Raw genomic sequence first — 23504 nt, 5'->3', positions numbered from 1 at the left:
ATTTGTAAAATGTCGTTTACGAAGTGGTTGAACGTCGATAGGGAGATTTGATGAATCTCGTTAACGATCCATCGTATATACCCGTTCTTATAGATGGTCCATTTTGATACTTTTTTTTTTTATTTGATATATTTTGATAGCCTCGATCTAGCCACGTATTGGTGTCGAGTATTATGTGCAGAACATTAATATCATTTTATAACGTCGGCCAGATGGCTGTAGCGGAACTAATGAGGGTTGACTGTTTTCTATCGTCGTGAGTAGATATGTTCATTATTCGTACCGCATGCGCCCCTGCCTTACGCCATCATCCCTTGTTGTCAAATAAAACAACGTTCTGCGTACTTTTATGCCAATGTAACGAAAGGCACAGCCAGAAAATTCCATGTTTTTCGTTTGTGTTAAACTGAAACTGGTGTGTATATTGAGGGCATCAGATGTGTTCCACGTAGGAACGATAAGAACTATTTCAGAGCTGGCTGGCCTAGCGAAAATTTGAACCCTTTCAAGGTTGGACGAGGAATCAGACCTAAACTTAGCGTCAAACGCGTGGTCAATGCATCGATTTCGCATTACATTCTGTGGTTACGGTACGTATACGTGCCATAATTTGCATCATCACTACTGAGAGCAACGCAAGACACATGGCGCGCTTGGATAATCTTTTACTGAGCTTGACAAAATGAACTCGACCAACGACAGGTGGACTATTCGTTTTATTATTATATCCAAACGTATCAAACGTGCTAATGTGGCTAAACTTAAGTTAAGTTAGCACAATTAACGACGATGAGTAAGCAGCGGATACCTTGGCTATAAACTGGGACGTAAGTTACAAGAGAAGCAAACCAGTCCCTATCTGGGTTCGTTCAGTCCCATGCTTTGTAATCCATAACACACAGCTGACGCGCGTTGCATGTAGTTAATGACTGACGTTAAGAAGCGTTCGACAAACGGCATACTGTTAAGGAACTTCCCGAAATGCCTCGACGGGAAAAACGATCTCCGATGAAATAGTATTCCCAACGTGTCCATTGCGTATCGGTTCACGGTCAGCATGTTGGACTGGGTGTGTCAGACAATTGCCATCACCATCCCCTGGAAACGACGTCTGTCACATATGAGCACGATAGGCATAAGTACCAAGTTGTGATGACTTCTATGCTCTCTATGTGCAGCTGTTCTGCGAAGTACCGAAAAGTGGTCGAGCATAGAGACAGATCTCTGACTGGCGTTTAAGCGTTAAATTTAAAGACAGTGACTTGCCTTTGTAAGCATTCAGAACAAACATATCTGTTTCTCTGATTTTTAGCATCTGTAGCGATATAGAGATCCGTTTGGCTGCGCTTTTATCCTTATGAATGAGTTATAATACAGTAGAACTCACAGCGACACCGCCAAGTTTCGACGTGAATCGATCCCTTTCGGGAGACGGTGCAAGGAAATATTCGACATTATGTGATAGTTATATTACTACCTTGATTATCACGCGCTCTCAACAAAATACGACCCAAGACAGAGGTTTAAAACGGAACAAATGTCAGCAACATTCTGTACTAAGATCAATTGAAAGCATTAGTGATTTATCGCTTGTACACCTATGACCGTCTGCCAATATAACGTTTAGGTTAATTTCGAAAACTGTGCAGCCGTCTGCTCATCCGGGCTGTGTCATAAATCAAGCAGCGTTCGCTCTATTGATTTGCCCACTCGTTGGAAAACTCGAAACGCTCTCTTCCAGCTACGTGTGCATTACTTGTCATGATTCGACCGTCCTTTATTTTCGCCGATAGTTTTCGATCATAAATGGATGATGACACCTTATGATTTGGCAGTAACGGAACGCGTGTCGAAGCCAGTCAGCTGTTCGTGCTGACAACGTTAGCACGCTTTTTCGTCAGGTTCCGTACTGCTTTTTGTCGTGAATTCTTAAAACGGGTAAAGAAATTCATGAGACTAGGGGTCTCAGAGGCCTAGCTTCTAATGTACCAGTCATCTGTAAAAGTAGTTCTTTTGCAGTAATAGGGCGTCAAGTTTGCCGAAAGAAAACTTTCAAACCAATTTTGAAATCTGAACGTAGTAAATGCAAATCGTTGCAGTCATTAGTAGCTTGCATCAGTTGGATAATAAAACGTATGTTATTAATTCACCGGCCATTTCTGCCGCCGATAGGTTCCAGCAACAGCTAGTACCCATCTTCCGGATACCGGGTACGTATACACTACGCAACCAGCTTGGAATCGAACCCGAGAAACTCAGAAGAGCTTACCTATTAGCAGCTTTCCAAATACTGAACTCGAGGCCGTCTTCTGAAATAGCTAAGATCGATGCGCGCGACAGGCTTACCGAACTAAACAGACAAATACCGGATCATGAGATGGCGATTTCTTGAAGGAAATAGGTGTGTCTGCGGTTGATACAAGCAACAAACAACCATCTAGAAGAATGTACGTCGTCCGCAATTGTTGTTGTTCTGGTGCTAAGTTGACGTATTGACAACAACTTGCCCAATTTATTTACAAATATTATCATAGTTTTTTGTTAACATTTGTGTCATTAGGGCAGAGAGTGTATATGAACATCATGATTCATGTATCGTGCGTTTCGGAGACTTTTCTGCGGAATTTTCATAATGCCGCTTACACATTTCTTAAGTTTCAACAAATTGCAATAATTCGTTTTAGGCGTGACGGTAACGCCGTGTCCCGAACGAGGCACGTTATGCCGAAAATGTGCGGTGTAGGAACTTATGCGGCGTGCGGAGCTTGAGGCGACGCTCTACTTCTGATCCCTTGTTGTTGGGATCTTCTCGAGCAATTTCCATAGTCCTTACACACGCTTGATATTAAAGTCAACTCGAAAGATATACTCATAATTGGTCTTAGTGACAAAATGATCAATTTATTAGGTGCAGCTGAGAAACCTTCAGATTTCCGGTTATGCCCCTCTCCCAAAGGTCTACTACCTGATATTGATGTAATAATGAGAATAGAATCTAACACGTATATAGATCACATCGTTTCGCCTCTTGGGTATAGGTCACGTAGGTAATAGTACAATCTCATGTCTACTTGAATCATTATCGTATTCTTGCAACTATATATATCAATCATCAGATTTCAGTAATCTTCTCTTTGCTGATCGGCCACCAGGGTATAAATTTACGGAGGTAAATTTTGCAGTCAGTTTCTTGAGCGGTACATTATATGGCACTTACGATACTACTTTTTTTCGATGAAGAGTTTTATTTGTTGTAAATGGCGAAACTTTGTCGCTGTAAACGTAATCCTTGCAAGTATGCTTCACACAAATTGCAAAGCATTGACTATGTATCGTTCGGATGCAATTGGAACTGACAACGAGGCTATAATATCTGGTGCGGATGCTAAATCGTTGCGGCGTTTTAGCGACAAATTATATGGCCGCACCACCAGGGCACACTACAGCGGCATCTGATAGTGTGACTTTCGAAGGCTATAAAAACGGTAGTGAAGTTACGTAAAGGAACGGTACAATACGACAGTTCAATTAGGCTAGCTCACCGCTATGGCATGCCTCGGTGCCCCTGTCAGAATTTCCCCCCTGCTTTCTCATCTATTACCGAACAACCCATTTTGTCACGTCTATGAAAGCCAACTTCGCTGACTCACTTGCTGCTGTTCCATTTAAAATTTTCCCGTAAGCGTTACGTGTAAGTGCCCACTCGTTGGTACATATATTTAGCTCATCTCTTCCGACTGGTGTCTTTCCAGCATTACTCAAGGCCCTTCAAGTTATCTTTTTGCCTAAAGATAGAGGCAGTCGCCTTAGCCTAGAGTAAACAACTGACAGACCCACAGCTCTGACGCTCCTCTGTATGGACCTTCTTGGAAAACGCGGTAAATTAGACGTCAGCTTGAAACTCAACTGTATGTATTGATAATGCGATTTTGGGTAAACATCCAGTAATATTTAGGCTTTCTTAAGTCCTAGGTCGATTTACATTTATCTCGTATGTGAGAGGACCGTTTATGTTACCGGCAACCTCACTGGCATGAAACACACTTGCAAATCATCCTCTAACGCAGGCATCTGTGAATTTTAAAATGAACTAGCTAACGTTTAAAATAGCCATGATACACTTGATTTTTCCATGAACACTTTTAAAATGAAACGTGTCTTCTTCAAAGCTCCTTGATGCCGCATCAATATGCGAAGAAACTCGATGGATTTCGATGGAGTAGTCTGCAGTAGCCGATGGACGCGGCTGAATTTGATATCTAAACGAAGACTAAACCGGCGTAGTCATTCCCTAAATTACGCTCAGTATTCTGTGCTTGCATTGCTATTCTATTTAGTGCAGAAGTTTTCCTGAACATCTACTTCTCTACCTCTATAGGACCATTTTTGAGTCGACAGTCAGGTACGGCATTATGGTTTGAGGTCAGGAGCCTTTAAGTGTTTAAAAAATTTAAACAGTAATCCATTGCAACATCATTTGGATCGTCTTAAGGCCGACTCGCACATCAAGTCTTTTCCATAAGCACAATTCTTATTGGTTACCAGTCGGACACGCTCCAAGTCGATTGTCTGATGCACAGTCGGGTGCACATATCCGTCAAAAACCAAAGTACATCTGATCTTTATTGTCACCAGCCTTCCAGATATCCTCCTAAGAATGATTATAGGACGCTGCAACTTTAACTAACTGAACGCAAAAATTACATAGTGAATTGTTCGAGTTATTACTACAGATTTATTTAGAACCCTTTATTAGCCCATACCCGTTGTGTTCCACTCGGAGTTCCTAGAATTATTTCGGTAATGCGCGCAGTAAGCTAGTGTCGGTGTTGCTTTTGCGATTATTATATTCTAGTTTTGTTATATGAGATTATCATATAACCCTTGGTTGACCTCGGCCTCTCCTAACCGAAGTTCTATGTGTAAATTTCATCGAGTACTTTCACATACATATAAGCTTTATGTCGATTGGCAAAGTCTAGAGTATTCCCGATGCTCGTGCTCGGTGGCAGCGCTAAGTTACGCTAGAATGGCTATACATTGAAGATCACAGTACACACCGTGTCATCAAGTAGATGTCGTTTTTCATCCGGAGCCTGGTCCTCTGTCACTTGTGGAGGCACGTCTAACGAAATGGTCACTTTTTTATTTATGGATTTCTCTCAAATATAGCTAGCAGTGTATGTGTACATAAGTACAATACTAGGCAAACATTGCTAACTATGGCAGTTACTATCTGGATCTATCATGACAGATATACGTTTAGATCGAGTCGTTGCATTGAAGACTGATTGACTTTACAAACGAAACGAAAGGTAATGTACCACAGGGCTAAGCTCATATTCATGCACTTAGATCAAATACAATATATATATATATATATATATATATTATCATTACCTATTCACATGTTTCACTACGCTATTTCGTATCGGACTTGGCAGCGAAGATTTCGAATGGTATATCATTAATTCATTGTACTAGATGTCGTAACGGCGCATTGCTTCCTACAATATAGTGACAAGGGTAACAACCTTACCTTTGGCCCTGAAGTTAGCCCTCCTCATGGCGGAAGCGACCAAACGCACGCCAGACGGCCACATGTACACAATGATAAGCAGCTAATCAAGAGGCAATTTGTAACGATATCTCTCGGCGTCTTAGGTGCCTTCTGAGTGCTTGGTCTTGGATACTACTTAACTTGCGCCTGGCAGGGCTCGTACTTTTAAGCAAGCACGCACTAGACAACACGCTGGTTTCGGTTGCTGCGGTGACGGCAGATCGAATCGCTCTTTTCGGTAACTGATCTTTCTGACCTGGTGACTGCTAACACTCTGCCGCTCACTCATCAGGTGACCTGGTTCCCTGTACATCGTCCCTGACAGCTTATACAAATGCTAGTCATTTTCCGGGCAACGGACCCCCAGTGAGTTAAGCGCGAACTACCTATTAGTAACGGTAGAAAAGACGTATTTAATTGAAACCAAACTAAAACCTACCCGGTCTGTGCGCTTCTGGGGTCCCTATCTAAATAGAGATTAATGAGTAGGTTGTTTTTTACACTGCTTGAAAATGTGCTAGGATCTGTCAGGATAAGGGAAAATGATTTTAGCTGAAGTCAGTTATAGGTAATGGGCTCTCGTAAAGGGAATCGTTTTATGAGAAACAGGGCAGATTCTTTACCCAATGTCTGACGTATTCGATGGTTATACATTGAAACATAAATGCTTTTTTTAGCCACCGACCCCAGCTACCAGATATCCCAGCTATCCGCCCAACTACAGCATTTTGAGCCATAGAAATTTATCTGTTAGCTACCGTAGTATCACGACCAGACTACATTTAACGGTGCCTTTAGCATCTTGAAAAGACTCGTGAATTTGAGTAAAATGCTTTTGCACGTGCCTATTGAGTCTGTGCAGATGTCTTCGTGGCAGTCTTGTACCTATGTAAGGACCAAATTCAGAAAAAAAAACAGCACGCCAGCCAAAACGAGAGAGATAGAGAGAGATGAATTGCGATATAACTAGGAAGTTCGAACTGAAAGCGAGCTGGCTTCAATGAATCGGGAGATAGATGGAAGTTCGTGGGTTAGGCAGGATACATCCTCCGCAGGATAACAGATTCCCGACAGCCAGACAGCAGACGATCTCACTCCCAAACGGTTCTTCCGCAGCAACTGTACTGAGATAAATCGGGACAAACCCGGGCGGGCAACTACAGACCAGAGGCATAGCAGTATTCCCGTGGGAAAGAAGCTGCAAACAAGCCCCGCCCGTCAAGACTTTGTGCTACTCGGAGTGATAGGTGATCCTCTTTCAGTAACTACACAGATAAAAATGTACTACCTCTACAGTTTGCGTGTAGCAAACTAGGAAAAAGAAGCGAAGATGCACGATAATAATCTGTACGACTGGTGCACTCCCGTAGTCAACCATGGTCTGTGGTAACGTTTCGGACGCCCGTACGCTTTAGGTAGCTAGACCTACCGACCCATCTACGACAAGCTATGTCGAGGCAAGTGCAGGGCATTGCTGGTGTTGTCGTTAGCAGCTGCCGCTGCTTCCGCCGTATGCAGCTGAGGAATTATTCAGTGAACTCTTTATTTGTCGCTGTGATGTTCTGCGGCTTCTATCTATTCTATCTACTCTATTTGCCAGAAGCAACAGTGGGAGCTAAAGAGGGAGGTTCAAGAGGAAAAGTAAGTTATGGAGCAGAACGATAGGGAACCCACCGCCGCTCCAACTATGAGCTCCACCGCTTTTGTACTGCATCGTTTTTGACCCCATCGCGTACTATTATTCTGCACGAGAGGCGGTTTCGGCAAAGTTTCTTCTTTTCATGTGCCGTCTACGTTTGAACACGTTTGTGTGAGTCCATATAGCTGTAGCCATGTGTATCCATAAATGTATAAGACCAAAGAACGACAAAGCTTTGATTGCTACAAAAAACGCTGTGTCTATGGGTGGCGTTCCCATAGCCTTTTGAGACGAAACGTTGGCCGGCCCGGCTTGACTTTACTTTATATACTGGACTATAGTTTAGATACTGGAAAGAAAAGCATGTTGTACATCGCTAAAAGTACCTTGGGAACGAGTGTGAAGAGGATTCGAGGGTTACGACCAAGAGGTACACAAGTAGCAAAAAGCGCACTATCTCCATTAGCAAATCGTACGGCAGGAATCAGAACAGACCATTGGCGTCACTCGTTGATCGTCACTCGTAGAATCACTAGAAACACCACGAGCGCACAGAGCCCTTAGTGTGCCACAGGGGTGAGACGTTACGTTACCTTCGGAATGCAACAAGCGTTAAGATGTTTGACATGGAAGAAAGCTAAGAAAGAGGTGTATCAAAGGCAGGGGAAAAACTTTATCTCTCAAAAAACACAAGGAACTATATAACTGACAGGAGTCGCTCAACTAAACTAGAGTCATTATGAGAAGAAGAAAAACTCATAAAATGATATCTAGAAGGTTTTACTCTAGTGATAGTAAAACAAGGTGAATACAATTTGGGTTCGTATGTCTATCCTGGATGTTTGTTTAAGATCCCATGAGGGGTACCGTTGATATTATTCTGTCCGAATGCCAGCGTTCCCCGCAAATAAAAATGAAATGAAAATAATAAAAATAGATGAAAAATATATAAGAATACATGTGTATGTTAGAACTTAAGCTCGATTTATTTTATCATTCCATTAGTACGTTATCCTTCATATACTACAACACGACAATTGCGATATATAACATACTAAACATAAGGATCTCCGCAAGTGATGGCTTGTTATCCACTACATGTGCTCATTTAGACGGCAGCAAAAAGCTTGAGGTCCCTGTGCATGCTATCATATTACTTCTATGTTAGCCCATCTACATTCGAAAGTACGCGGGGCGTGACGGCTGCCGGTCCCACTTTTACTTCTCTCTAAGAACTATTTGCATCTAGTGTCGAAGGTTCTTGGCGATATGTTTGCCAGTGGCCAGCGAAATCCGTAAGCCAAGAACCCTGCTGCATCTTTCCGAGAGGCTTTCCAGAATTTTACAAACAGCCACAGATTGCTCAGAAGGTTTGGGAAAACTACCACTTGTTACGCACGTTTTCCTTTCACTCGATTGACCGAGTGGAAAATTCAGATTTTTTTTCCCAGTCGCCGTTACTACAACCGCCACCGTCAGAAGTGACAAGGAAATAAAACTCGCGTCATTTCTTAAACAGAGAAGTTTTCCATTTGAGCTAGTCGAAGCAAGAAACAACGTGATGAAAACGCGAGGACGCTGATGGCGGGAGCACCAACAGTATAAGCAAGAGTAGCAGTTGTGACCAAACTTACAGGATATCGCTTTATTGTCTAAAGCTATTTCAACGTCGGACCTTGACAAGGACACTGATGCACAGCTACCCAACATATGATATTAAAAAAACATTTCGCATATGTAGGAAAATGTCGGGATATAACGAAATGCATCGAAGTGCTTTGCGGTACAGTGCTCTTAGTAATTCTCGGTGGTATCGTAATCCGATGGGAGAGATTTTCAAATGGGGGCGTGTGATAAGCAGCAGTAGCGTACTCGAACTATCGACTATCAGCCGACCATTATGTACAACTACCATGCCGTTGGTAGGGCGTCATCGAGATCGGACGAGAGGGGCGTCCTCACGGACTCTTATATATTGTGCTTGAATATGGTAAGCGATTACGATAACCGTAACGAGCTTTTCCATGAGCGGCAACAACAAATACGGAATCATGGGAAACACGCTCAGTTAACCGGGAAAGGGCTAGAGCGATGCCCTTTTCTTACCATATGTGAACAGACGATTTTTACAAGCAGAACAGCTCGTGGGGGAATACAAGAATGTCAGCTTAGATGTGCACAATGGATTTTGAAGCAGAGATGTATTTGGGCAGCTGCACACGGATATCGACAAGCCACATCCCAGGGCATATGATCTCTCGTGCATTGATGTGCATAGCCTAGGTAGCTGTTGCCGTTTTCGACGAACTCATAGCCCAGAAAGGACATGAGCTCAGCCACAGTGAGGCATATGCTACGAAAGACATCCATCAGCGTACAACTATATGTATATGAAAGCAAACGAGAGACAGTATACATAACAAAATCTATATCCGTGTAAGGGGGCTGCTTATGGAAGTAGTGATTATTGCAGGCTTGTAGGCCTGAATATAACAGACGAAGCAACGGCGAAGGATGCATAACGAGAGAGAAGAGCAGCTACGTTGCGTGGCCACTGCACGTCTGCTCTCGGCTAATTTGCGACGAAGATTTAAGTAGGTGTTGTATGTAGGTATAGCCATAGATATTGCATATACGTCGTGTGTCTTATATGGGCGCTTTTTCATTTGAGTCAAAAGCGAATCCCTGGAAGGCATCGGGGACGGTGTGAACGATATTTTTCAGGCACAACTGTATACTCAATTATCGTTTCGTACAATATGGGGTGATGCACATTTACATATGAATAAGGTAGCGATTGCAAAAGATCGAGACTAATATTTACTAATACAGTTCCCGCTAGAATTAGAAGAACATAGGCCCCTCATCGACCGCCTGCCTGAACTTCCCTGAAGCAATAGCTTCTCTTTTCTCAAGTAATAACAAACGCCAATGGGAGCCGAAAAGATAACCGAGTGGTTTCCAGAATATTGTTGTAATTGTCCTCATCGCAAGCACTCACTGAGGTTACCATCAAAACACACTCAATCGACTGACTGTCGCTTTCGACACGCTGTGCGTCAAATCAGCCCCTCAGCTTCTAATGGCTAAAAGAGATACATCTTTCGTCTGATCAGCCAGCAGTAGAATATGGAAAATATTTCTCTTGTTTTCATTCTAGACCTGCGAAAGGTGACGATCATGACATACTATAATTGCTGAACAAGCTGAAGGCAAACACGGTTATATAGACAGAATAGTGACAACCATACGCTCGCACCGCACACACATACTAACGATGTTTATCATGTTTTATTAAAAGGTATAATTTTTCTATTCTGTATTCTAGCCCTTCAACTTGCTTTAGTAATCCCTTTACTGATGACTGTATTTTTGCCTCTCTCTATTTGGTTACATCATTTAGTAGCAATAACGATCAATTCGTTTTCTAGTAAAAATGCAGTATGTTTTCTTTTTAAAGTTATTTTTTCGGTTGCCGGCTTTATGGTAAAGAAAAAACACTACGACTTAAAGCTCGGTATAAAAAATTAACACCTCTGGCCGATCTCTCCATTTGAGCATTGACTTGTTACGTGGAAGAAATTTTGCCGTCTCTTGCGTAACTAAATTAACGTATTATTTACCTAACTATCTATTTAGTTATCTAATTAATTTACTTTTAAACTTTTAATACCTATCGAAAATACAATGAGAAGCAGCTGAAAAAATAGGTGCTCTTTAAAATCTTGCAAAAACAGAACAGCCCTCAAGCCACCTCAATGGCAACGATAACGAGCATACTGTTACTGCGAAATAGTCTATTTTAATCGCTAGATCGTCTTTAACTTTGCAGCCGCTGTTCTACGTTAGGTCAATCTTAGTTTATACTCTATCTTCATAAGCTTTTACTTCTTTACAAATAATATCCATCGTGGAATACGTAGCGCCACCACATAATTGCAACTACGGTCCCTCTGAACGGCAAAAAACTAATTTAAATAGAGTTCGTCTAAGAAAAAAATGAAGGTTTCTTGACCGGAGGAACGGCTTGCTGTCAGTACATTTTAGAATTCCTGAAACATGTTTCTTGGAAACATAATTTATAAAAGAACTTTGAGTCTGTTTATGAGTGTTAAACTACGGCTGCCTAAAATCGTGCGCCGTATTGTCCTATGTCACGAAGCTGATAATATCAGCCTTTAGAAGTAAATCAGCTATCAATATTTTTAGCCCCATACGTGCGAATTCTTACACCATAATGATCTATACAGCAACTATATAGTTCAATACACTTTAAATAGGTGAACATATAAGTTTCAAAAAGCCTATATTTCAATAACCTAGAAGCCTTACATCCTTCAAGATGACACCTGGCAAACGCCTCTATAGCGGGATCGAGCTTAAACGCGGACCGTAGCTGTCATTAAGTCAATTTTCACTTTGGGGCGCCTTCCCTGTAGAACCTCCGTTTTCAATCATCTGCCTGCCGCGCTATTGCTTCTTCTCTTTCTGGGTTCAAAGCTTGGGATGCCTTTTCGACCTTCATATCTTCTATGCTTTCTTTAAATCCGCTTTCAGTGATCATTCCGATTCCGACTCACGAAACAAAACGAATGCCACAGTGAATGCAGAAGCAGTGACAGCGTCTAGCGACACACAAACTTTATTGCGAGCAAAATAGAACACACAGAGGTCCGTACCACGGTATAGTTTTACAGTGAAACTGGGTTTTCAGTTTGCCAAATGAAACTAGTTTGGGGTAGCCTACCAACTTGCGAAGACTGACGCGAGTTAGATACTTCCAATAATATAGGTGCATCGCTGATGAAGGGCAGGAAATCGTGGAACTTCGGTGGTGTCGTCTTCGTACGGCTGTGCATTATTGTACGGGCTGAACGGCTGCGTGTTCCTTCGTACGGACCGATACAATGTTGTTGACGTTTCATTGGAACAGGAGAGAAGAGATAGCAGCGGTTGCGAGAGGTGTGGAACCTGAATGAGTAGTTAACGAAAAGAGTACAAAGCGTCCGTAAATGACGACGGGGTACAGTCAGTATAAATATTACGCAATGACAGCTGCTAACAACAAGGATATAATCATATGCGAAGTTGGTCTATGCTAGTGACCAGTACCACGAGAAACCGAGCTACGAAACCACTAAGCTGTGTTTCCTGGAAGAACGTTAGATTTTAAAAGCTTAAAAAGAAGTGCGCTACTATCTCGTTTCAGTTTCCATTGCACTGCTATAGTCCGTTACGTTATAAGACCCAACCTTGAAATACGTTTAACAAATCTAATGAAATTTATATACATAATTATTATAGTACTTTGAAAATCATACACGTGAATGACTGTTTTTGATTCTGGCTATGTTTTTCAAGTTAGCTTAAGCTAAATGCACCAATATATCTAACTGTGTCTGATCGGGCCGGCGAAGAACTACTCTTTCAAAAATCGGCAACTGCACCTTTATATAGATAATTTTTTTTCAAGGTGAACCATTGCTACGGGAAGTTTATGGAAACTGAGTACACTATTTTAATGGAAAACATTTTCTGTAATTTTTATGCATAAGCATTTCAGAAAGCACCAAGTTCTTGTCGAAAATTACCGCCACGAAAGAATCTATGCGGTTATTTTATCACGTTTATATGTCACATATTTTCAGCACCTCTAGATTTGAAAATCGGGATCATGAAGTAACCTGTTTGCTGTGTGTTTCTCTATTGGGAAATGTTTCACTATATTTTCAATTCACTGTCCAAACAATCGGCGTTTACGTCATCACCCAATTAAAATGAAGCTTTCTGTGCAAAGATTGTCCTCGATTCTTCGGGCATGCGTATAGTGTAATACGAAAACGAAGTCTTTGAAGACGAAACCAAAGGCCGCAGGCCGAAGAAGAGCAGCTGGCGGGGCCACTGCTTACAAAGAAGAAAGTTAACGAAAATAATAACAACAGCAGCCTAGCACTTCGTAGTTACAACCTAGTAGTCGACAAAGCGGACGTCGACGGGCGCTTCCGTTAAGAGAGGAATTTATGTGAGGCCTGAACCCTATGGCGGTATAATCGCAGGGTTGTCTCCCTTTCGGGTTCGTGGCACGATCCAGCCGAAATGCGGGGATGACGCTCAGTTTGCTTCTTGTCGTGCTTGATCTTTTTAGTTAGCGTAAAACGAATGGAACGCAATTGTTGCAAGCATGCCTATTGCAATAGACAATCAGCCAGACAAGGCTTCGGAACGATGTAGAAGACTATATAAGGGACTGTAAACTTTGGTCTGGGTGACAGCGATTGCAGTGGAGAAGCGGGAAGACAATGCTGAAAACTTCCTTGAAATTGCAAAGGATCGACGGTATCCACATCCCGGTAGCTAAAGGCTAGAGCGCAGCTGTGTTAGTTGGTGTCCGTATTAACGCATTCTACACGGAACTGGCGAGCTCCAACAGTTTTGGGAGCTTCAATCTAAAAGTAAACCAATAAGCCGGAATTCTTATACCAATTTTCTCCCCCAAAGCACTACCTAGCTCGATTCCTTCATCTGATAATTGTTCGTGGGAGGCAGGCAAAGGTGTACGGGTAAGTCTGTTTCAGCAATCGTCCCTCGCTCAGCGCTTGTCGCGAAACAGTTTACTATATGACTTTAACGCGCTACGCGAAGGATGATGTGCCCGCTGAAGGTTGCCTATGCGCATTTTGATCAATGAAAGTTACCTTACTTGATCCTGCAAGAGTCTGTTCGGAGAATGCTCACATGACTCGTTGTCCATCACCTCATACATCTATCAAACTGTCAATTTGCTGATTGTACAGCGTTAGATAGACTCGGCACACATAACTAATTGTGTTATTTTCTAACTTGTCCATGACGTTGATTCATGACGTAGGATCATGCTTAGAGATTGCTTAATTAACGCTTAGAGTGCCCGCTCTATCGAGACTACCGTAACGTATGCTTCTGGTAAAATTTCTATTCCGTAGACGTATGGATCACCCTTTTGCTGATTGCTGCTTAACCGTGCAGAGAATACTTAATTGCCTATACAAACCCATTTTATGCATCTAACTAGAGAATCTTTCGTACTTCCTATATATATATATATATATATATATATATATTATCATATAAGTTTGGAAGAATTTTCTACCATCTTTTCACCGAATGATGTACGTCTTTTCGCCAAAAGGTGGCAAGCTTCATCTCGAAGCAGATTTCCAATCACGCTGTGAGATCTTAAGCGCGCGTCAAGGTCGCTGGTGCCCTGTCTGTTTGTTTACTCAAAGAAGACGTCTAGTTAGGGGTGCAGTAAGACACGAAGCTGTTCTTTTGGGATAACTAGAACATGCTTATCCTTATACAGGGCATATGAAAGTAAAATATAATTGTATAGCAATTTTAGCCTGTAACATGAACACTGCCAATGTAATTAAAATTTTTGTATGCAGACGCCATGTTGGGCGGTAATGAACCCGTTCAATTCATAAGGGGTTTACATTCGATTGCTGGAATTCGATGCGCCTGACGTACAAGATGTACGTGTGTAAATCATGGACATATGGTAGGTTTCCCATATATAAAACCCAATTTTGCTACAGTTAAGGGTTAAGGATGGCAGAAGACTATACCGATTACACTAGAGTTACAAATCATTTTTGTGAGTGCCTTCCGTTTTCTATTTATCGTATCTACGTTTTGCTTGTACATGATGATGATTTGTCACTAGCTAACTAACATCTAACTAAAATGGTCCCTTAGTGTTTTGGAAATCCCGTCCGATTATGAATTCTACCAAACAGCCCTACCGCGTAAGATCATTGGGTAACAGCCTCATATCAGATTAAACTGGAAGGACAACCTCAACCCTTTTAAGATGATTTTGCATATAGAAGTCTTGTTTATTAAAGAGCGCAAAGTACCTTAATTAACAAGACAAGCTTCTATTCAGTATAGTTGCACGATTTTTGTACCGAGGGACATTAATCCTTTGCAGGGCATGTCACGCACGATCAATTGTTCGACTTCTTCGCGTTTTCAATATATATATATATATATATATATATATATATATATATAGTATAATCGTTTAAATCATGCTATTACTTTAGGGTTAACGTTGCCCAGGTTGGTAGAAAGTTGAATTTGATATAGTGCACTATATGAAATTCATGTTTATTTTATTTTTATCTATGCATAACACATATTTTCTATAGACACTCACCTCATAATAATAATAATCATAAGCAGACAACGTTTTTATGCCCGATACGCTTGAATATCTAAGTAGAAAACTGTCTCACTCTGTCTCAATATCTAAGGATGGTTTTTATGACCATCATGTGAAACAGCAGCAAAACACCTGTTACTTCTATAGGCTGCATTATTCGTTGTATCTTTTCGGAGTAACCTTTACCAGGGAAAAGCGCATGTATCTTTTGGGTTTTGCTGGCAGGTTCTATTCTTCTTTATCGATTGGGTTATTCTCCTGGCATCCGCCCAAGATGTGCACACGTCCGTTTCATGACCAGTTGTATACAACAGACCAGCGGTTATATTATGGATGGCTTGATTAGTACAGACGCGTCAGATATATTGCCAGATGGTATTTACCTACAATAGAAAGTAAGTAATGGGTAAAAGCACAACAGACAATAACAACAATACTAGCGGTGTGTGGTGCAAAGACGGATTCGGTAATGAACACATATGTCGTACAATCGACTAAGCCTACTGCAGGCTCAGATTTTTCGTAGCTTCGCCGAGTAAACAGGCCCGTGAACAAACATTACACTTACTAAAAGTTATTTTCAGCTCATTTCATTATAGTCAAGTGAACGTAGCACTTATGTTTAAGTTTTATATAACCATTACGTGTGTATATACATATGTACAGAGGCATCTTTTCCACATGCCTAAATCCAATTGTATACATATATAAAGGGTGCGGCCATTGTACACACTATAAGGGATTGAACGCTTTGCGCTCCGATGTATTAAGTTATCGTCGTATTATAACTCACTCAAGTTGTCTGTTTTCTTATTTGGTAACTGCTGAGATCAGAAAAAGTTTAACCTTATAGAATTTTATCATTTTTTGAAGAAAAACACCTACGTGTTAGGTATATGATTAGGGCGAACGTTACTAAACGATGCTTTGTACCATTGCAGAAATATGTACGACGTAAGAGCCGAATCAATCTGATTAGCTTTGCTGGAATTGTTTGACATATCCTTTTTATTCCTTTTACTTCGGTCCTTCTATCTCTTCCGTAGAATTATCTTTGAATTTTTCGCTTCCATTTCTTTACAGTTAAACCGATCGTAATAGCGTCTGTGGTAATAAATGTCCAGTTTTTCATCAGATCTTTTATATGTAATCACCAAAATTAGAATGGATAGCGGCTTTACTGTTGAGAACGTTATCAGGTGATTGGGTTCCGTCAATACCCATCACCCCCGTCGTACTCTTCGTTCTATGCGTGAAGCATCGCATGACGATACCAATAAAGTACGAAACCGTGCTCGAGCTTGTGGCGCTAATAAGCCTGCATCACAACTACCGTTTTGCGCATGTACAGGCGGCATGAAGGTGTACAAAAACGATAAATCGCATCAGCCAGTCAACTTCTGCAGACAGCAAAATTTCTCTCCAATGAAATATTACGAAGAGGTTGTGATGGCTTTGAATTAAAAAAGTTTCGCCTGTTACTAAATTGAAAATTGCATCAATGCTCGCATCGGCGCGGTAAACAAGGTCCTATTGCGGATGTCGTATCTCGTAAGGCCTATCTGTTCTAATAGAATTCTTATGAGCTAGCCTAGAACAGACACCTACAGACTTGACTTCCTTAAATAATTGAGGCAAATTACCTGCCCATATCCGCCGCTTTCGACATCGTATACCGTTGATCGTGGGTTAGGTTTCATGCACCGTGACGCACGGTCTTTGCACATTCTTTTCCTTCTGACTATCGTACAGGTACGGAACGTTATGCAGGTACTTCGCTCTACATGTCTCTGTGAAAACTGGTAGAATTGCTAGCGACTGTAATCGAGTGCTTACTATTACATGATGCGCAACAGCGAAATGCTTGTTATATATGTCAGCTTGGTGTTTACGAATGAGCATCGCATGCCGAATTTATTGTTAACTTTCCTTCAAGGAAAATGCCAGAGAAGGTTCGATTGTCCTACAAGATTTGCAAATATCGCTTTATGGTTTCGTCACACACAGTTAATCTGTTCGATGGCAAAGAGGCGGGAGGTTAAGCCGGGGCAGTCCTGCTTTGCTTTCCGTTCTTGGTCTGCTGCTGCTGCCGCTGGTGTCGCAATGATTATGCAGTGCCGTTGTGGCAACCCAGGGCATCATAGGGGATCGTGTATGTCTTACGTGAGTAAGTAAAGAACCGGTAGCGGGACAGCAACTCAGAGGTTGGCCGCAACGAATAGGAAAGTAAGAGACACCCATGACTTCCCATAAGAACACTTCTATTGGCGTGATTCCTTGCCGTCCTTTAGTCTAAGTGCTTTCCGGTAGCAGGAAGATAGACGAATAGGTTTGGCTACCGGAAAAGAGAGACATACGTCAGGTCGACTGTTTAGTCGAATCAGGTTCAGTCTATCCGCCCGTGATAGCTTAGTAGATAACGTGTTTGCCTGCTTATCTAAGCGACACGTTGTGGTCTAGATTCGATCCCAGGCATAGACACACTTCGTTTCGTGCTGGGAAGCTGCCGTCTGATGGAATGCCTACCGGCAATACCGGACATAAAACTCAGAAGTTCAGCCTACCTGGTTTCACTCGTTCCTAACCTATATGGCCACAGCCGATTGCTTAGCAACAGCGTTAAGCTCAGTGTACTTATTTATATTAGGAAGATGACCGCCTCGTGCTTGTATATACGCCTGTGGCTGCTTGCCCGCATCAAAAGCTGTGTTGTTAGCTGGTCATACATGTCTATTCCGTGGTTTGTTGCAGAGTAGACATATGCGTCAACGACCCGAATGCGAACTGGTTTGTGGTTGACGCCAATGGCGATGACTGAAGCTAATCGTAAAGCTACTAGACGCAATGATCCTACTTACGCTACCCCCGCGCAAACAGAAATGCCAACAACGCAAATAACGGACACGTTGTCTCGATGACGTTACAATTGGCTACCGGGGGAACTGCTGGCCACTTTGTGACAACTGAGCACAGGCCATTTCCCCGCACTCCTTCCTTACTGGTGCGAGCAACCTGTTGACTCACTAATGTGAGGTGATAGATAGAACCCTGCCTTGCTCATAGGAGCTGACATCGACGGTACCTAGGATCCGCCTATCTCTCTCTAATTTTAGGTTCTAGCTTCCCGACTCGACAGGCATTTATAAATCCGTTACTTGACGACTTTTAACGTCGTCTGGTGGTCAACACAAGCGAACATTACTACATGTGAAACTCATGTAGACATCGCTTATTTAGTGCGTCACCACAACTGTCCATGTGATTACTTAACAATCGCACTAGTTTATATCATTGAGCATCTACAAAACCCGCTACAGACACAGCAAAATATTGTTTTCACAAAAAAAAAAATAATAGATGAGAAGGCATTTTTCAGCGAGGCCTCACTCAGAGTTTCGAAGATAAACATGCGTTCAGTGCTCATACTGGATTGGGATTAAATAAAATGGCGGATCGGTTCGGATGCGTGCTGGGGCGCTGTCTTTTTTGCGTGATGTTTCCCCATACGAGTGGACTTAGCGTGTATATTATTCAGCGAACTAACATATTGTCCGTTATGTGCCGTTTGTGACGATAATTGTGCATCACAATTAGTAGCAACTCTAGTCGTAAGAGTTGTGGTCAACGGCACAGATGCTATACAGTCTGGGTGATTTAAAAATAACATTGAACAATTATTAGGATTTATTTAATTAAGACGCATAGGTGCCCCGTAGTTCAGTTGCAATGTTGCTCCATCTAAAATAGTTCTGGCGCCCGATAAGAAAAACAAAAATTAGTAGTATAGCACTTTTTTAAAGTGAGTTAGCGTTTGAAATGCCTTCTGTTTGTGCCTGTTTTTACATTCTACTGAAAACCTTCATTCTTCCTAACTAGAAGTCGATGCTTTTTCTGATTCTAAACTACATTGTAACCCCCCTATTTTGTTGAATGTTCGCAAGGAAAAATATATGCATATTTATTCGACTGCTTTATTCAGCTAATTCTGAATAAAACTACCAAATTTACAAATGTTTGTAAACTGCGTTTCTTGTCTAACAGTTTCCGTATCCAACTATGTTGTCTACGAAAGATGTTTTTTTTTCTGTTTAGTATGTACATTGCAATTACGTCTGATATTCGTTTTGTCATTCGGATTCTACCAGATCTCGAACGAATGGAAGCGGCGCCCGTGGCGCAGGCATCCTCCAGCAGGCGTCAATTGGGGCTAGCGGCGCTTGCTGTTGCATGACAGAACACCGTGTCTGGAATGAGGATTGCGCCCTTTGCCGGGCATTACGGGAAGAGCATGACCAAGAAGAATATACACAAGGTACGATATAGTAGGTAGTTTACAATTAATGCATTTTAACAGTGATTGTTAGTGGCTTTCAATTGAAGTTATGCTGATCACGAAAGATACTTAAAGACAAAGGGATATTATAAGTGGCGAGTAAAAGATAGGTTTTATCTTAGAACTGTAGACTGTAGTTCGTCCAGTTGACGTTTTTAGCTGATTTCGTGTGGTCCAATAAGTCCTTGGTCACATCTTTTTAAACGGTACTGGGTAACTCGAGAAGGACCTCACCCCATAGAGACTTTCTTGAATAATTTAACTCTTAAAACGGCTGATGAAAATCCTTAAAACAAGGTTCCCTGAGAAGCTGCGAAAGCAACATATGTATATTGCATAATCCATACTTGTATTTATTACCATTTTCCCTACGTAATGATAATTCTTAAACAAATTAACAAAAAGAAACTATGATTTCAGCTAGATGACAAGTCGGCTGTTAGTATCAATTAACCCCCTTTAAAGCCCCTTTGGCATACTTGTGCTCATTGCCACAACGTCCAACTGGAAAAAAATGTTACCCATTAATCTACGCTGTGGCAAAGTCAGAAGTCGACTGTTTTTCTATGAAAATATCTCACCGTCTTGTGTGCGATTGTTCGATTGAGAACGTTCGCCGATCCTTAATCGTCATATTTCTTATAGAACCGGCGTTAAGATTATTAGATAATACAACAAAAATCGTTACACACTCTTCCGAAGAAAACATTAACTTACTTCGTCTATAGATTATATATAATTTAAAAAAAAAAAAACTATGGATGAATTTGGGTCCCGAACAGAACTCTGCCGAGCTTTGCGAAACACACTCATCACCTGGTGATCCTAGTAAGGCCACGATGTTCGCACGCTATTAGAATTCTTTAAGCAGGTGATTTGTAACTTAATTAATCATTTCCTCCAACGAGTTTTTGACAGAAACATAGATTACATACTGGAACATTTGCGTTGTTAACATCGTACGTTAACATTTGTGCCAAGTCTATAGAAGAAACAAGTTCAACTTTTGGTGGCGAAGGCTGCTACTTTAGCGACTGGAAGTAACATTTATGGCGGGTGTAGATGTACCTATTTCAAGTAGTGTTGGCAGCAGCAGTCAATGTAAAGAAGGAAGGAATTTATCAGCTTTTGTTTAATTATATAAACTTTCTTTTGTTTAACATACGTATGGGCAGATCTATCAAATCTATAGAAATAAACATTAAAAGTAAACCCCTGTGCAATGCGTTTTCTTAGATTGCATCAAAATATATATATAGGTATACATATGCTACTTCGAAATATATACTCGCATACGCGATCGTTCTTATCCAGCAACTACAGATATATTATTCTGCTAAAAACGTACTTTTCATCTAGTAAACGTATTTATTATTACACAACATGTCGAACAAAAGATGTAACTAGCCTCTGGGGCTAAAAAAGAGGTCTTTTCGGGTAGAGCTGCTTGTGGTCATCGTAAGATCGACCGAATAAAAGCGCATCACTAACTTGTTCAAGTATCAACGATCCCACGGACTTTCGTGTCGGCTGAGAAACTTGACTGATGAGTGATAAAGCCTGTAATTGGGGTCGAGACGAAGATTTCAGGAACGAAAAATCGGCAACTAGATCTCGTGTATTGAGTTCTAGTCTATAAAGGTCTGATTCTCGAGGACTTTTTTGCTCGCCCGCTCGATTTCGAGCAAAATAGAGGTAAAAAGGATTGTCTTTCGTTCGGTTGCGTTTGGACCGAGCTCAATCCACTGTTTTGGGTAAATGACCGGACTGTACGGCGCCCAAATGAGCAACCAGGCAGGGGAAGACAAGGGCTCACGCTAATTTGTTTCGCTTTTCACCATGGTGTTCTCGTTCTTTATGCGGGAAAGATCTTTCAGCGGTCCGTACACATCTTCCACCTGCGTTTTGTGCTTATTGTTAGAGTTAGATATTAGATGCGGGCCTTATTAGGTTGAAGAAACAGGAAAAGTAGCGGAAAGCAGTATTCGAGATATTACCTGTGCGGATGTCTCATGAGACATGTATATTGGCCATTGGGCAAGTTTGCCCTGAATGAGAAATCAATACCTACTAACACTGCTCATATTGTCAGAACGCTTAACCTATACGGGCCTGGTAATTTGGACCGTTTTGAACGGAGCTCCTTTCGCATGCTATCTGGATAGGTATCTGGATATAGCTTTTGAAAGATGGACGTTAGTTGAAATAATTAAGTAGAAAACAGTGAAAACAGACCTTGTCAATAGGTTAGATAATCGAATTTTTCGACTTTAAATTCTTTTTTTTAAGCTTTACTTTTTTAAGCTTCGACTTTAAGGTCTTTTTTTTTGCATACGGTGAGTCTGGCTTTGCTGTTTTGTTTGTTTCGTTCGTCTCAGGTGATGCAGTCTTTGGACAGGGACGATTAAGCCAATATATAATAATAAAGCGCATTATTGCTACATCAAAAAAATCAATCTGACACACATTCTAGAGAGGTGGTCACAACATTTAGAGTCAACTTTCGTTTTACTGGCAGTCGGTAGGCCTTTGTCCCTCGCATTGGTGTCATGGCCAAATCTTTAACGCGACTATCCAGTGGCTAGGCTGAATCTTAAGGCCTGACATTTTTAATTAATTATTCTGATTTTTGTTTCAATCCAAGACCGTGATTCTAGTTCAGCTTTCGAACGGAAACAGTCGAAAGTGGGGCCTCTTCATGCGTTAAGCCTTCTCACATATAAATATGTCTAAAAAAAAAAAATTCGACTTGTACATCCCTCATGAATTGCAACAGCCAGTGTAACGGCGCAGACAACGATTTACCTCGACATAAGAACCCCACTTCATGAATACGTGACATAGTTTCTTATATCCTGTACATATTTGGCAGTATCGTAAATGGTTCAGTATAAATTTTCAGGTAATCGTATATATATATACATGTTGACTCGGTTACATCTAATAATTTCTAACTATAGACGAGTAAATTTTATTCAATCTAACTTTAATTTGACTACATTGTACTTTTTTCAAATGTAAATTCGAATCGATGTAAAAAGCCCCGTAGTCATTTTACGTGGTCTCAGACACTACGGTCTGAGTAGGTTAAATTTCTACAAAAATCTGACGCCGACACTTTTTCTCCTGTTCGAATCTCTGCGAGAACAATCGATCAACGGCGACAGTACTTTTTTCCTTTAACGGATATTTATGTGGCGATAAGACGAAGTGTAGTTCTTAATAATTTTTAAGTAAAAAGCAGTAGAAAAAGCCCACGCAATGATTTCATACTTGACCAACTATACATATTACTCAAACGTCTCACTAAAAAAATTCCCTTTTAAAAAATTATTTTTAATTATAACATAAAAGCTCATGCTTAAAAAAGTCGTCATAATCGACAATTTTCAAAATTTGGTGATTTTTTTTATTTGAAGAATGGCAGACTAAAAATTATGAAAGTACGTTATTTTTAATATCATTTAAATTTGTTTAAGTGTAACCAGACTGACTGAATCTGCTGGCTCGTATTACGTTAGATTTGTGCTAGAATACCGTACAATTCTGACGCAGTATTTCATCTGTCACTTCAAAAGGCCTTCCCCATGAATTTTCAATAACGGCTTTACCCCAAATCTCATCAAAAAAAGAAATAATACCCAACGTTTGGTATAGGTGATCACAGGAACGCATAAAGAGCATTGAATAGTATTGATACTCAGCCGTTTCCTTTTTCTTCGTATATACGCTACAAACTTTTCGGCCTATTCTTAACGTCTTTCTA

At 41.1% G+C, this 23504-nt stretch overlaps 1 protein-coding gene across 3 annotated transcripts in view; it reads left to right on the top strand.

The window, feature by feature from the left end:
- LOC111263677 (dual specificity calcium/calmodulin-dependent 3',5'-cyclic nucleotide phosphodiesterase 1A) overlaps positions 1-23504 on the top strand; it is a 285107-nt gene that overhangs the window by 85590 nt on the left and 176013 nt on the right. For all 3 annotated transcript variants that reach the window (XM_086969741.1, XM_086969739.1, XM_086969742.1), the window contains exon 4: positions 19551-19717. In XM_086969741.1, the coding sequence (XP_086825867.1) occupies positions 19551-19717 (167 nt within the window). The remainder of the gene's footprint in view (positions 1-19550; positions 19718-23504) is intronic.

The sequence above is a fragment of the Varroa jacobsoni genome, unplaced genomic scaffold (assembly GCF_002532875.2).
Source record: "Varroa jacobsoni isolate VJ856 unplaced genomic scaffold, vjacob_1.0 scaffold_781, whole genome shotgun sequence".
Classification (NCBI taxonomy): Eukaryota; Metazoa; Arthropoda; class Arachnida; order Mesostigmata; family Varroidae; genus Varroa; species Varroa jacobsoni.
This window is presented reverse-complemented; position numbering and strand designations above follow the sequence as displayed.